Raw genomic sequence first — 15660 nt, 5'->3', positions numbered from 1 at the left:
ATACATTTCTGATGGGAAACAGGGTAGGGTTGTACAGACATGAGGAGGGGTGAGAGGACAGGAGACAGGTTTGGGGTGGGTTTGTGTGGGCTCACAGTTGTGGGGTCAATATTACAGTTTTTTATCACAGTGATTGGTGGCTGGCTGTCTTCGCTACACTTCTGAGAGTTGCCAACAAAACAAACAACACTTACAATCCCAGCACTTACAAATGTCAGTAGCTACGTTCCTCTCTCTGGCTGACTCTCACCTGTAACCAGCTTAACCAAAGCTACATTATTGCCTATGGTGGTCAAGTTACTTATTTACCCTTATCGAATGACGGGTAGGTGCTGAGATGATCTGTAAACTCTTTCTTGGATATATCCTGTGATATCAGACAGAAACACTGTCTCTGTGTGACAGACACAACAGAGGGGAGATGCTACATTAATTATTAGTAAACCCTGACCCCTGCTGGTAGAGGACAGGACTGCTACATCCACATCGATAGGGACAGGACAGGACTGCTACATCCACATCGATAGGGACAGGACAGGACTGCTACATCCACATTGAGAGGGACAGGACAGGACTGCTACATCCACATCGATAGGGACAGGACAGGACTGCTACATCCACATCGAGAGGGACAGGACAGGACTGCTACATCCACATTGAGAGGGACAGGACAGGACTGCTACATCCATATCGATAGGGACAGGACAGGACTGCTACATCCACATCGATAGGGACAGGACAGGACTGCTACATCCATATCGATAGGGACAGGACAGGACTACTACATCTACATCGATAGGGACAGGACAGGACTGCTACATCCACATCAATAGGGACAGGACAGGACTGCTACATCCACATCAATAGGGACAGGACAGGACTGCTACATCCACATCGATAGGGACAGGACTACTACATCCACATCGATAGGGACAGGACAGGACTGCTACATCCACATCGAGAGGGACAGGACAGGACTGCTACATCCACATCAATAGGGACAGGACAGGACTGCTACATCCACATCGATAGGGACAGGACTACTACATCCACATCGATAGGGACAGGACAGGACTGCTACATCCACATCGAGAGGGACAGGACAGGACTACTACATCCACATCAATAGGGACAGGACAGGACTGCTACATCCACATCGATAGGGACAGGACAGAACTGCTACATCCACATTGAGAGGGACAGGACAGGACTACTACATCCACATTGAGAGGGACAGGACAGGACTGCTACATCCACATCGATAGGGACAGGACAGGACTACTACATCGACATTGAGAGGGACTGGGGGAGTGCAGGGAGAGGTGTAGGGAGGATGAGGTGTATAGATGCCTGAAGTGGGCTGCATACAGGAGATGGTGGTGACAGGATCCACCAGACAAACTGGACTATAGCTGCACACATACTGTAGGGTAGGGGAAAGGTCTATTCAAAGTCCTAATAATCGCACCAGCATTTACTCCAATAACATTCACCTTGGAAACACACAATTCACTCTGGGGGAGGTTGGTTATGGGGTTGGGGATGCAAGTCAACACAGAAACTCCTCTCCCTAAAACACAAAAAACTGTGAAATGTCTCTGAAGCCAATAATGCCCTCTAGGTGAGATGAAGGGAGCAAAGGGAGGGAGCACATGAAAATCAAAAAATAACAAATAACCAGACACACAAAAACTGACAGATAAAACAGTCAGAATGACACAAAGGTTGTTTTGTTTGTTCTTATATCCACACAGATCAAGATATATAGAATATGCACATAGAGTTACCAAACAAGAAAACCAGGGCAGATCTGAAACAGCAGCATCATCATCAGCATCGCATAGGGTTTTTGTGACATAAAACACACATAACACTCAGTCACGTATCATTTAAGTGCATATAGTATGTACAACACCAATATCCTAAGTGTAGGCTACTGGAATGGGACAGTGGGACATAAGGCTGAAACTAGCCTGTGGTGATGTTTGTTTGTTTGCTAGAAGAGTTTGATTAGTGTGACAGGGAGAGGGGAGCAAACCTTTGCCTAGAGATAATTCAGAGTATTTAACAGACTCCCCTTTCAGAAGTTTCACAAACAAACACTGCCCTTTTTCTTCAGGAAAGGGATGTATGACGTATTCACCTTTCCCTACACCTCATCATGACCTCCCATCCCACATGGGAGTGGTCCCCCCCCTCCCATAACCCCTAGTACTGTAGTTAAAGACAGGCCATGCGCCAGCAGTCATTCATGCTGATACATATAACAGGAAGCACATTTTGGTTGCTAGTTTTTTTGTTGTCTCTGTTTGGTTTTTGTTTTATATGAAATCATGCTTCTAGCCTAGTAGTTAATGTTTTTTTGATTGTTTCTTTAAAAAAAAAAAAAGTACGAAAACTACAAGTAAATCCATTTCCTTCTCCGGTGAGTGCGGATCATCGGCGTAGCCGTTGTGGTTGTCGTTATTATGAAGTTGGTGTTTTGTCGTTCAGATCTCTTCTTTTATCTCCATTATTACACTCCTCTTCATGTGCACTCTTCCCCCTGTCTCCTGCTGCCGGTCATGTGTCTAAGTAGGGTTGTTTTGGTGTGGGGTTCAACTCCTGGAGGGAAAGAGAAACAAAGGTTCATATGGCACAAGGACAAGCTTCCCATCAGTGTGAGGAGAATCAGACCAAACAGTTATGTTATATCGGTATGCAGTTTTCTCTACTCTTTGTAGAACCATCTGCAACTGGACATTTGTAATATAACTGTTTTCTGTAATCAAGAACAGAGTATCAGCAATACCAGGTTAGCTAAAATCTATGGCGGCGTTTTCCATTAGCCAAGCAGTAACCTCGTATGGAAGCATTCACATATTAGGATTTCTAACAGTAGCTAGGTCAGAGCTTGTCTAACAAATGTCCTTGGACAAAGAGGCAATTTACCCCAACCTTCCTTTCAAGCTTGGAAATAGGGGACTCCAGACACCAGAGTCATATATACAATGCCTTCAGCAGTATTCATACCCCTTGACTTATTCTACATTTTGAATTCAAAATGGATTCAATACATTTTTTCTCACCTAATACCCAATAATGACAAAGTGAAAACAAATTTTGTGCAAATGTATTGAAAATGAAATACAGAAATATCTAATTTACATATGTATTCACACACCTGAGTCAATACATTGTTAGAGTCACTTTTGGCAGTGATTACAGCTGTGAGTCTTTCTGGGTAAGTCTCTAAGAGATTTGCACACATGGATTATACAATATTTGCCCATTATTCATTTCAAAATTCTTCAAGCTCCGTCAAATTGGTTGTTGATCATTGCTAGACAACCATTTAAATCTTGTCATAGATTTTCAAGACAATTTTAATTCAAAACTGTAACTTGACCACTCAGGAACATACACTGTCTTCTTGGTAAGCAACTCCATTGTAGATTTGGCCTTGTGTTTTAGGTTATTGTCTTGCTGAAAGATTCATTCATCTCCCAGTGTCTGGTGGAAAGTAGACTAAACCAAGTTTTCCTCCAGGTTTGTGCCTGTGTTTAGCGACATTCCATTTATTTTTTATCCTGAAAACCTCCCCAGTCCTTAGCGATCACAAGCATACCCATAACATGATGCAGCTACCGCTATACTTGGAAATATGGAGAGTGGTACTTGGTAATGTGCTGCTCTGGATTTGCCGCAAACATAACACTTTGTGTTGAGGGCAAAAAGTGAATTGCTTTGCCACATTTTTAGCAGTATTATTTTAGTGCCTTGTTGCAAACAGGATGCATGTTTTGGAATAGTTGTCATAAACATAAACATAGGGAGAAAGACATTAGGACAACAAATGTGCTGTACATCCATGATCCAACTGTATATGACACACCGATACTCATCTACAACAAAACTCTACACACTAATATAATATCTTATAAAGTTCTATATGTACTGATGTATCTGATGAATGTTACTTTCTGATAGAATATTTGGAAGTACTGTAGACAGGGGGAGATGGGCAATTAAGAGACAAAGGCAGGAAAGGCTGAGTTGGGACATGTACCTCTGTTGCCAGCACAAATCTATAGTCAACATTAAATGTGAATCTACTAAATGAATACCACCCCACAGTCATACTGCAATATAATAATGCACAGTAGTGGCATCGAATGCAAATGATCCTGTATTAGTTCAAAGCTAATCCACATCAAATGTCACTCTGCACTGCAGTACTAAAAGTAATACTGAATTACTGTAACAACATTATCAGGTCTATTTAATCCAGACAGAGAAGCAGGATTAAATCGAGGAGCCCTAACCCAGGTGAGAGGTGTCTCATTGGGTCAGTCGGTCCTGTACCTGCGGGGACGCTTCACTCTGCCACTGTCTGCATGCCTCACTGCTTTACTCTCCGCAGACTGGCACATTTCACTATCTGAGCACCCTTCTTCACATCCACAATATCCGGCTACATCAGGGGGGAGGGGGGTTGGTGGGAGAGGGTGAAGGGAGAGAGCCAGGGGCGGAGGAGGAGGATAGGAGAGGGCCAGAGAAGGGGTGGAGAAGCGGAGCAGAGGAAGATGGGAAGAGGAGGGACAGAGACAGATGGAAAAGAGGATGAGAGTAGGATGGAAAGGTGGAAGTAAAAGTTAGGGGGAATTAGTGGGAGAACAAAAAGATGGAGAGGAGCGAGAGGGAATCAGGAGATAGAGGAGGGAAAGATAGAGGAGGGAATTAGGAGATAGGGAGAGATAGAAGAGGAAATCAGGATAGGGAGAGATAGAGGAGGGAATCAGGAGATAGAAGAGGAAATCAGGAAATAGGGAGAGATAGAGGAGGGAATCAGGACATAGGGAGAGATAGAGGAGGGAATCAGGAGATAGGGAGAGATAGAGGAGGGAAAGATAGAGGAGGAAATCAGGACATAGGGAGAGATAGAGGGAATAGTGGAACAGTGTGTGAGAAGTGAAACAGGACGTGGTGAAGAGGTATGAAGAGACGATGGAGAGGAGAAGAGGTTAAAAGTGAATATTGAGGTAAGGAGCGAAGAGAGAGATGAGGGGAAGACAACAAAAGGAGAGGAATGGAGAGAATTCAATGATGGAAAGACAGCCAAGCCAAGAGAGTTGGGGTGGGGGTTGGGAAAGACAGACAGGAAAAGAGAAAAGGGAGAAGCATCAGAAACATTGACATGGAATAGAGAGTACTGCAGGTTGGAGTGATACAGCACACAGTCAGTTAATGGACCAGAGACTTTGAATGGATGGAGGTAGAGAAGACAGATTGACTGATTGTCTATGTGGGTTACTGAAGTGGAAAGAATGGACCTCATTACATTAGCACAGCAACTGGAGAGAAAGAGACATGTATCTATGTACTGACTGGAGACACAAAGCAGATATCCATGACTGCTGTTACGAAACCTGGAAGTATTAGTTTGTTGTTTCAGCCAACGCAGAGAGACAGTGCAAGCTATCAGAGCAAAATGCAGTTGTGGATTATTTGGTTGGTCCTACATGCAGGTCAGGACATGATGGGGAAATGAAGCACGGATGAGTGAGACTTGCAAGGTGGATGGATAGTACACTAAAGCAAGGGGAAGCCAAAAGGATAGTACACTACAGCAAGGGGAAGCCAAAAGGATAGTACACTACAGCAAGGGGAAACCAAAAGGATAGTACACTAAAGCAAGGGGAAGCCAAAAGGATAGTACACTACAGCAAGGGGAAGCTAAGAGGATAGTACACTATAGCAAGGGGAAGCCAATAGGATAGTACACTACAGCAAGGGGAAGCCAAAAGGATAGTACACTACAGCAAGGGGAAACCAAAAGGATAGTACACTAAAGCAAGGGGAAGCCAAAAGGATAGTACACTACAGCAAGGGGAAGCCAAAAGGATAGTACACTACAGCAAGGGGAAGCCAAAAGGATAGTACACTACAGCAAGGGGAAGCTAAGAGGATAGTACACTATAGTAAGGGGAAGCCAATAGGATAGTACACTACAGCAAGGGGAAGCCAAAAGGATAGTACAGTACAGCAAGGGGAAGCCAAAAGGATAGTACACTACAGCAAGGGGAAGCTAAGAGGCTAGTACACTACAGCAAGGGGAAGCTAAGAGGATAGTACACTACAGCAAGGGGAAGCCAAAAGGATAGTACACTACAGCAAGGGGAAGCCAAAAGGATAGTACACTACAGCAAGGGGAAACCAAAAGGATAGTACACTAAAGCAAGGGGAAGCCAAAAGGATAGTACACTACAGCAAGGGGAAGCCAAAAGGATAGTACACTACAGCAAGGGGAAACCAAAAGGATAGTACACTAAAGCAAGGGGAAGCCAAAATGATAGTACACTACAGCAAGGGGAAGCCAAAAGGATAGTACACTACAGCAAGGGGAAGCCAAAAGGATAGTACACTACAGCAAGGGGAAGCTAAGAGGATAGTACACTATAGCAAGGGGAAGCCAATAGGATAGTACACTACAGCAAGGGGAAGCCAAAAGGATAGTACACTACAGCAAGGGGAAGCTAAGAGGCTAGTACACTACAGCAAGGGGAAGCTAAGAGGATAGTACACTACAGCAAGGGGAAGCCAAGAGGATAGTACACTACAGCAAGGGGAAGCCAAAAGGATAGTACACTACAGCAAGGGGAAGCCAAAAGGATAGTACACTACAGCAAGGGGAAGCCAAAAAGATAGTACACTACAGCAAGGGGAAGCCAAAAGGATAGTACACTACAGCAAGGGGAAGCTAAGAGGATAGTACACTATAGCAAGGGGAAGCCAATAGGATAGTACACTACAGCAAGGGGAAGCCAAAAGGATAGTACACTACAGCAAGGGGAAGCCAAAAGGATAGTACACTACAGCAAGGGGAAGCCAAAAGGATAGTACACTACAGCAAGGGGAAGCCAAAAGGATAGTACACTACAGCAAGGGGAAGCCAAAAGGATAGTACACTACAGCAAGGGGAAGCCAAGAGGATAGTACACTACAGCAAGGGGAAGCCAATAGGATAGTACACTACAGCAAGGGGAAGCCAAAAGGATAGTACACTACAGCAAGGGGAAAGCAAAAGGATAGTAAACTAAAGCAAGGGGAAGCCAAAAGGATAGTACACTACAGCAAGGGGAAGCCAAAAGGATAGTACACTACAGCAAGGGGAAGCCAAAAGGATAGTACACTACAGCAAGGGGAAGCTAAGAGGATAGTACACTATAGCAAGGGGAAGCCAATAGGATAGTACACTACAGCAAGGGGAAGCCAAAAGGATAGTACACTACAGCAAGGGGAAGCCAAAAGGATAGTACACTACAGCAAGGGGAAGCTAAGAGGCTAGTACACTACAGCAAGGGGAAGCTAAGAGGATAGTACACTACAGCAAGGGGAAGCCAAAAGGATAGTACACTACAGCAAGGGAAGGCCAAAAGGATAGTACACTACAGCAAGGGGAAACCAAAAGGATAGTACACTAAAGCAAGGGGAAGCCAAAAGGATAGTACACTAAAGCAAGGGGAAGCCAAAAGGATAGTACACTACAGCAAGGGGAAGCCAAAAGGATAGTACACTACAGCAAGGGGAAGCTAAGAGGATAGTACACTATAGCAAGGGGAAGCCAATAGGATAGTACACTACAGCAAGGGGAAGCCAAAAGGATAGTACACTACAGCAAGGGGAAGCCAAAAGGATAGTACACTACAGCAAGGGGAAGCTAAGAGGCTAGTACACTACAGCAAGGGGAAGCCAAAAGGATAGTACACTACAGCAAGGGGAAGCCAAAAGGATAGTACACTACAGCAAGGGGAAGCCAAAAGGATAGTACACTACAGCAAGGGGAAGCCAATAGGATAGTACACTACAGCAAGGGGAAGCCAAAAGGTTAGTACACTACAGCAAGGGGAAGCCAAAAGGATAGTACACTACAGCAAGGGGAAGCCAAAAGGATAGTACACTACAGCAAGGGGAAGCTAAGAGGATAGTACACTATAGCAAGGGGAAGCCAATAGGATAGTACACTACAGCAAGGGGAAGCCAAAAGGTTAGTACACTACAGCAAGGGGAAGCCAAAAGGATAGTACACTACAGCAAGGGGAAGCCAAAAGGATAGTACACTACAGCAAGGGGAAGCTAAGAGGATAGTACACTATAGCAAGGGGAAGCCAATAGGATAGTACACTACAGCAAGGGGAAGCCAAAAGGATAGTACACTACAGCAAGGGGAAGCCAAAAGGATAGTACACTACAGCAAGGGGAAGCTAAGAGGATAGTACACTATAGCAAGGGGAAGCCAATAGGATAGTACACTACAGCAAGGGGAAGCCAAAAGGATAGTACACTACAGCAAGGGGAAGCCAAAAGGATAGTACACTACAGCAAGGGGAAGCTAAGAGGCTAGTACACTACAGCAAGGGGAAGCCAAAAGGATAGTACACTACAGCAAGGGGAAGCCAAAAGGATAGTACACTACAGCAAGGGGAAGCCAAGAGGATAGTACACTAAAGCAAGGGGAAGCCAATAGGATAGTACACTAAAGCAAGGGGAAGCCAAAAGGATAGTACACTACAGCAAGGGGAAGCCAAAAGGATAGTACACTACAGCAAGGGGAAGCTAAGAGGCTAGTACACTACAGCAAGGGGAAGCCAATAGGATAGTACACTACAGCAAGGGGAAGCTAAGAGGATAGTACACTACAGCAAGGGGAAGCTAAGAGGCTAGTACACTACAGCAAGGGGAAGCTAAGAGGATAGTACACTACAGCAAGGGGAAGCCAATAGGATAGTACACTAAAGCAAGGGGAAGCCAATAGGATAGTACACTAAAGCAAGGGGAAGCCAAAAGGATAGTACACTACAGCAAGGGGAAGCCAAAAGGATAGTACACTACAGCAAGGGGAAGCTAAGAGGCTAGTACACTACAGCAAGGGGAAGCTAAGAGGATAGTACACTACAGCAAGGGGAAGCCAAAAGGATAGTACACTACAGCAAGGGGAAGCCAAAAGGATAGTACACTACAGCAAGGGGAAGCCAAAAGGATAGTACACTACAGCAAGGGGAAGCCAATAGGATAGTACACTACAGCAAGGGGAAGCCAAAAGGATAGTACACTACAGCAAGGGGAAGCCAAAAGGATAGTACACTACAGCAAGGGGAAGCTAAGAGGCTAGTACACTACAGCAAGGGGAAGCAAAAAGGATAGTACACTACAGCAAGGGGAAGCCAAAAGGATAGTACACTACAGCAAGGGGAAGCCAAAAGGATAGTACACTACAGCAAGGGGAAGCTAAGAGGCTAGTACACTACAGCAAGGGGAAGCTAAGAGGCTAGTACACTACAGCAAGGGGAAGCTAAGAGGCTAGTACACTACAGCAAGGGGAAGCTAAGAGGATAGTACACTACAGCAAGGGGAAGCCAAAAGGATAGTACACTACAGCAAGGGGAAGCTAAGAGGCTAGTACACTATAGCAAGGGGAAGCCAATAGGATAGTACACTACAGCAAGGGGAAGCCAATAGGATAGTACACTATAGCAAGGGGAAGCCAAGAGGATAGTACAATCACAGTAGCCTTCCCTGTAGCTCAGTTGGTAGAGCATGGTGTTTGCAACACCAGGGTTGTGGGTTCGATTCCCACGGGGGGCCAGCACAGAAAAAAAAAAATGTATGAAATTGTATGAAATGTATGCATTCACTACTGTAAGTCGCTCTGGATAAGAGCGTCTGCTAAATGACTAAAATGTAAAAGCCAATAGGATAGTACACTATAGCAAGGGGAAGCCAAAAGGGCAACACTCACACAAGTAATCTTTTTTTCTTCCGTTTGTTTGTAGCTAAGGGGGTTGGGGAATGTTAACACAGGTTGATCTAAATTACAAACACACATACCTCATTCACACACCACAGGCCATGCAGGTTTAGCCCACGATGCTCTAGTTTAGACTAGCAGAGGAATCTATATATCCCAGCTCAGTAAAGAGTTCCTAGTTCCCAGCTACACCCTAGTCATCTTCTGTAGTGGTTGATTGCTACATTGAGTCCCTATATACATTCAAGGCAGTATACATGAGTCCCTTTAGTTTGAGTCCACTTTGTGAATCAATGCTCTTCCTATGTCAGATGACTGAGTTAGTTTAGAGTCTCAACAGTACAGTAGCCCAGGTGAGTGTGGCCTGGCTGATGCAGGTCAGTGGCCCACCTTGCTGCTCAGGACGGCGTAGTTCATGAACTGCTCCGCTTCAGCCTCCAGCTCATCCTGCAGAGAGCCCTCCACGCCCACTGACCGCTCCTGACACCCCTCATCACCCGAGCCCTTCCCCCTGCGCACCACTTTCCGCACAATCTACACCACACACACACCAGGGGAGGGATAGAGAGCAGGAGGATCGAGGGTGGTGGGAAAGACGGGTAAAGAGAGAGGTAGAATGAGAGAAATGCGGGGAAGGAAGGAAAGATTGAATGAGGTTGAACCTACACGTAAACTCACTATATTGAGTTCTCTGTGTACCTCTCACTAATGTTCATTAGAAAACACTGTCCTGGTTATATGTATCATCCTCATTATAGCTGTAACCCACAACCTTTCATACAGTAACTACACATGACTGTGACACGCCATTTTCCCATGCCGAGATTACACAATCATGACATGGGAATGAGTCAAGGCATGCTGATGAATGTGATGGGTCTTGATTATCAATGTGATAATCATTTCTATGAGGATGAGTGTAGTGAGTTGAACGTGAATAGTAACAGGGGGGATTGGTAGATGGGTCACAGCGCAGGGCTGTAGAGTAGAGAGAGGCATGCTGGAATACATATCTGACCTTCTTGGTGACAATGTTTCCGTGCTCGTCTGTGAACTGCTCCTCGCTCACTTGTTCCCCTGGGAGATCCTTGGCCTCATCACCCTACAGGACAGACAACATGTACTGAACATCACAAAACAATACTGTCATACTGTAGTACACATGGTATATCGTACCACATCACACACCTGCTCATAGATTCATGGCAAATGAATCAACAGCACACACTTATACAGTAAGGAGTCTGACTCAGAGAGAAAAGCACGAGTCAAACAGAAAGAAACGTTTCCTGGAATCTAGAGCACTTTAAAATAGCCCCCCAGAGAGAGAGAGTCTCATCATTTAGCCGTTGTCACCAACCCCAACCCCCCGAGACAGAGAGAGCAACAACAGAGAGATATACAGTAAAGATCAGGGGATCACTAATGGCACTGCTGTGGTGTTAGCACTAATACAATCACAGTGGATGAGCTTCATGATAATACAGCTATTACTCCCTAATAACATGGGAGGCGCCAGCACAGCTATTTATAATCTTAAGGTCCCACAGTTTAACTAGCTAGACAGAGCTAGACAGCTAACTATATGGTTATGGGAAAAGCTGCCCTCTCCCCCACAATCCATAGAGGCAGGAATGAACAGTTATTAGAGGTTTAGAGGAGGAGGAGAATATGATAATGGGGGTGGTAGAGGACTACACTCCTTATTAGGGCCGGGACGATGCCAGTATCACGATACTCGTCAGTATTGTGACAAGGGAACAAATCACGAAGTAGATGTAACTTCTTCAGGAAAACAGTCCTAATGTTGGAAACAAACATCATTATGATGTGATCCAGAGTCACATTTCATTATTTTCCAAGCTTTAGCACACAATATTTTACATACAGCAGGTTTTTAATGGACCAAAGAGTTTGGTCTGCTTCGAGCTTTCATTTTTGTCATGGAAAAAAATACAGCCCTAGTCCTTATTACAGTGAGTTTAGAGACTGAGCTGAGCTCATAGGTTTAAACACTAACAGTTAGACCACACAGGTTAAAACCATTCACAGCCACAACAGCACGTATAAGGCCTGTATAAGTGGGTCTCAACTGTAGGCCTATGGTTTGTTTGAACATCCCTAGTTTTCTTCTTACCTCCCTCTGTTACTACTATATGAACAATACTATCCAGAGAGATGTTCCTTGAAAATACTGAAAAACAAAAGTTGTGCAAACTACTCCTATCATGTATCCTGTATAATTCAATTCTACAATATAAATTAATGACTGTTTTATTAACACAATCTTTGCTCATTGAACCCATTACAGCGGAGAAATTGCATTGTCAGAAGTTAATGTGGTAAACAAACAGAGAGAGGTATGTCTCTCCACTCGCCCCTGACCAACATTTCCCTCTGTCGCAGCCAAACCTTAAATTACCACTGAGCTTTACAATTACCTCTGAGCTTTACAATTACCTCTGAGCTTTACAATTACCTCTGAGCTTTACAATTACCTCTGAGCTTTACAATTACCTCTGAGCTTTACAATAACCTCGGAGCTTCACAATTACCTCGGAGCTTCACAATTACCTCGGAGCTTCACAATTACCTCGGAGCTTCACACACACACACTCACACACACACACACAAACACACACACACACACACACACACACACACAACCACACAACCACACAACCACACCGTTTGTTTCCACCACGCTTTCTTTTGATGATTTTCCATTGCTAGTCAATTCTCTCATCCTTTCCTTCCCCACCCCCACCCCTCTGTGGGGTACCTGGAGGATGACCCTGCGGCGGACCACACGGGTGGTGACGTTCTCCTCCTCGTCGGCCACGCCCTCAGCCTCACCCAGCTCGCGGTCCAGCGCAGCATGCACGTAGGAGAGCACAGAGCGCAGGGAGCCGCTGGCTATATGGATCACATTCTGACAGCTTATCACCAGGAAGGCCAGCAGCACAAAGCTGAAGAGCAGCTCAGTTACCATGGCCCACATCACTGCCCCTCCAAGCTTCTACCTCTGGGCAGAGTGTGTCCAACCAAGCGATCCAGTGGAGCACACTACACACCCACTCTCACACACCCACAACACACACTAACACACACAGGCCTGTGCAGGCTCTCGTCGACTCTCCACCGACACTTCTCTAGGTCAGTCTGGAGCAACAGCTGCACCCTCGGGCCTTCACTTCTTTCAACAGGGCTGGCGTCGTCTCCTTCTATCTCTCCCTCTGTTTGTGTCCCTTCTTCAGCTCTACTCCACCAGACCCTGTTCCCTCTTTCTCTGGCTCCTTCTCCCTTGCTCTCTCAGTCTGTCAGCTGGTCAGTAGGAATGGCTGACCCATGCCATCAGATCCAGGCGGCTGCAACCTTGGGAGGCTCCTATTTCCTCTCCCTCTCTTTCGTTCACCCTCTCTCTCTCCCCTCGTCTGTGCTTTCAAAACCAAACCCTCTCACCCTTCACCCCTCTGCTCTCTCCCAGCCATATGATCCGTAGTCTTTAAATACTTCTGGCTGTTCTAGAGAGGTGCTCTGCTCTGCTCTGTAAGTCTGAGAGGCTGAGTGGCTGAGGGGGAAGAACACTGAGACACTTGCACCCCGACCTTCAGGCCTCCCTCAGGAACTCAAACTATTCTCCCTCTGGTACACACAACTTACATTATTACTTCTCATGGCATGTAGGTATATATTCCACCACACATACATACGTTATTATTCTGTCATGGTTTGGGATCAATTTCACTTACACAGTACAGTAAGATGCAGATAGCCTACAGCAAGACCATTTCCTGCCACTGGTTCTCCATGGGAAACAATGTTATCTGTGGTAACTGTACCAACACACTGGCAGTCACAATATAATCACCTACCAGGGATAGCCCACAGAGACTCAAACAGCAAAAGTCCCTCTTTGGCCTCTCACAGCGTGGTAAAGTTGGCATGTCCTTTAGAGTGCTCTGATTGGTCTGATGCAGTGCCAGTATACTACAGTAGATGACACGTGTGATGGGGTGGGATTGGGGATCCAGTGACAGGGGCTGCTATATTTGGCTTGACAGGCTGTTCCTGCCCTTCTTGGGCCTTCTGTGTGTGTGTGTTTATATGGGTGTGGGATTACAGTACCATAAATAATGGAATTCAGTCATAGCCTACTGCCACTGGTTTTGGACTCTGATCAGACAACTCCTACAGCATTAACACAGTTTTTACATGATGAGCTGGATCATTTACAGTCCTGTCTATACCTAATGTATTATAGCTGCCTTTAATCAATGTTTACTTACCATCTCAAGGATATGTCAAAACTTACCTATGCATACTTGGGCCAGAGTTATTGTACTTCATTTAAGTGTCATATAACATGTGATAGCTAAGATAATAGCATGGGTTTCCCACTCACCTGCCCCCTCAGGCGTACTTCGTCCCAGGTCCGCAGCTCTGGCACCCTGTGAGGGAACCCCAGGCCCTTCTCAAATGGCTGGGTGCCCCTGAAGTGCCCACGCAGGATCTCCGTGTGCCCCATGTCCCGCACTGGCTGAAGCAAGGCCTCCTGGGACACGCGGGACTGGCTGGGGTCCACGTCCATGGTGGCGCGTACTGATGACATCATAGAGTCCATGGCCTGCCTGGGTTTGGCTGTCTGCGAGCCCACCCAGGCCTGAGTGTGGTCCGTGACAGGTTGCCAGCCTGGACCCGACTGCTCCTGCAGGTAGGACAGGAAAGAGCCTCCACCGCTGCCTCCACTACCACCACTGCCACCACTGGACCTAAGGAGGCAGAGGATGAGTGAGAATAGGAGGAGAGAGATGAAGAGAGGTGGAGAGAGAGGACAAGTGAGAGGAGGAGAGAAAGGAGAAGTGAGAGTAGAAGAGACAAAGGGTCAAAGGAGGAGAAAAAGGCCAATGTGTATCAAATGTGTGTCAAACATAAGCTGACTAATATTCCTTCATAGAACACTCTTTTACCAGAACTAAATATTGTACTATTAGGTTAGGAAACACAGCAACATTGACCTGTCCTGAGGCTCAGTCAGTTGTCTCAGACGTGAATGTCTGTACTCTGGATCACCCCCTGTCTGGCCAGTGCTGTGTCCAGCTGAGCTGCAGACTGACTGACTGAGGTCTGAGGACACACTCACCTGTCTCCATTACGATCTGCCACGCGGCTCAGACCGGGCGACTCGCTCAGCCGGGCGTACACCCGCTGCTGTTGTCCTGCAACAAGAGAAAGCCCTTCCTCTGAGCCTGTCCCTCCTCCTCCTCCTCCTCCTCCTCCAGCTCCATCTCCACCCGTCATGTTGCCTCCGACCGCTGCTGCCTCCGACCTCACGACATTTGACACTTGACCTTTGTCCAGCCCATTAATGTTGTTGACCGCGGCGGCGATGGTGCCTCCGAACGAAGAAGGTGTGGCAGGGGTGGCGGTGCTGAACGAGGCAGGGGTGGCAGGTGTGGCGGTGCTGAACGAGGCAGGGGTGGCATGTGTGGCGGTGCTGAATGATTCAACAGCCCCCATCTCTGAGTTGTCCTCCACCAGCTCCATAGATCCACTCAGCCCCCCGCCCCCACCGCTGGCCCCACTGCCCGGCCGGCCCAGGCTCCCATACGGCAGCCCCAGCAGCCCCTCCGAGTCATCGGCATTGCTGCACTCCAGCGAGGAGTCCTCCACGGCCACTAGGGAGGGGCTGTTGCCAGAGGGCCACACCTGCACATCGGATATCTCCATGAGCGTGTCCTCCTCAGTGGTGGCCATTGGAGCACACTCCAGACTGGAGACTTCCTGCCAGTAGGGCTCGTTGCCCAGCGGGGAGGGCAGGCTGTACTGCATGGAGGGAGGGGAGAGCAGCTCCTCCTGCATCAGCCCGTAAC

The 15660-nt window shown here is 46.6% G+C and overlaps 1 protein-coding gene across 13 annotated transcripts in view; it reads right to left on the bottom strand.

Annotated features, from left to right (window-relative positions):
- Positions 1 to 869: 869 nt before the first annotated feature.
- Positions 870 to 15660, bottom strand: part of LOC115200183 (ankyrin-1) — a 170066-nt gene continuing 155275 nt past the window's right edge. For 7 of the 13 annotated variants that reach the window (XM_029763005.1, XM_029763006.1, XM_029763010.1 and 4 more), the window contains 6 exons: positions 14931 to 15660; positions 14193 to 14559; positions 10806 to 10889; positions 10178 to 10321; positions 4345 to 4453; positions 870 to 2604 (listed from right to left, as the gene is read on the bottom strand). In XM_029763005.1, coding sequence (XP_029618865.1) covers positions 4382 to 4453; positions 10178 to 10321; positions 10806 to 10889; positions 14193 to 14559; positions 14931 to 15660 — 1397 coding nt within the window. In that variant the 3' untranslated portion in view covers positions 870 to 2604; positions 4345 to 4381. Of the gene's footprint in view, positions 2605 to 4344; positions 4454 to 10177; positions 10322 to 10805; positions 10890 to 12569; positions 13271 to 14192; positions 14560 to 14930 lie in introns of those variants that run through there. The other 6 variants (XM_029763016.1, XM_029763011.1, XM_029763014.1 and 3 more) reach the window with 6 other exon arrangements.

This window comes from Salmo trutta, chromosome 9 (assembly GCF_901001165.1).
Source record: "Salmo trutta chromosome 9, fSalTru1.1, whole genome shotgun sequence".
NCBI classification, from domain to species: Eukaryota; Metazoa; Chordata; class Actinopteri; order Salmoniformes; family Salmonidae; genus Salmo; species Salmo trutta.
This window is presented reverse-complemented; position numbering and strand designations above follow the sequence as displayed.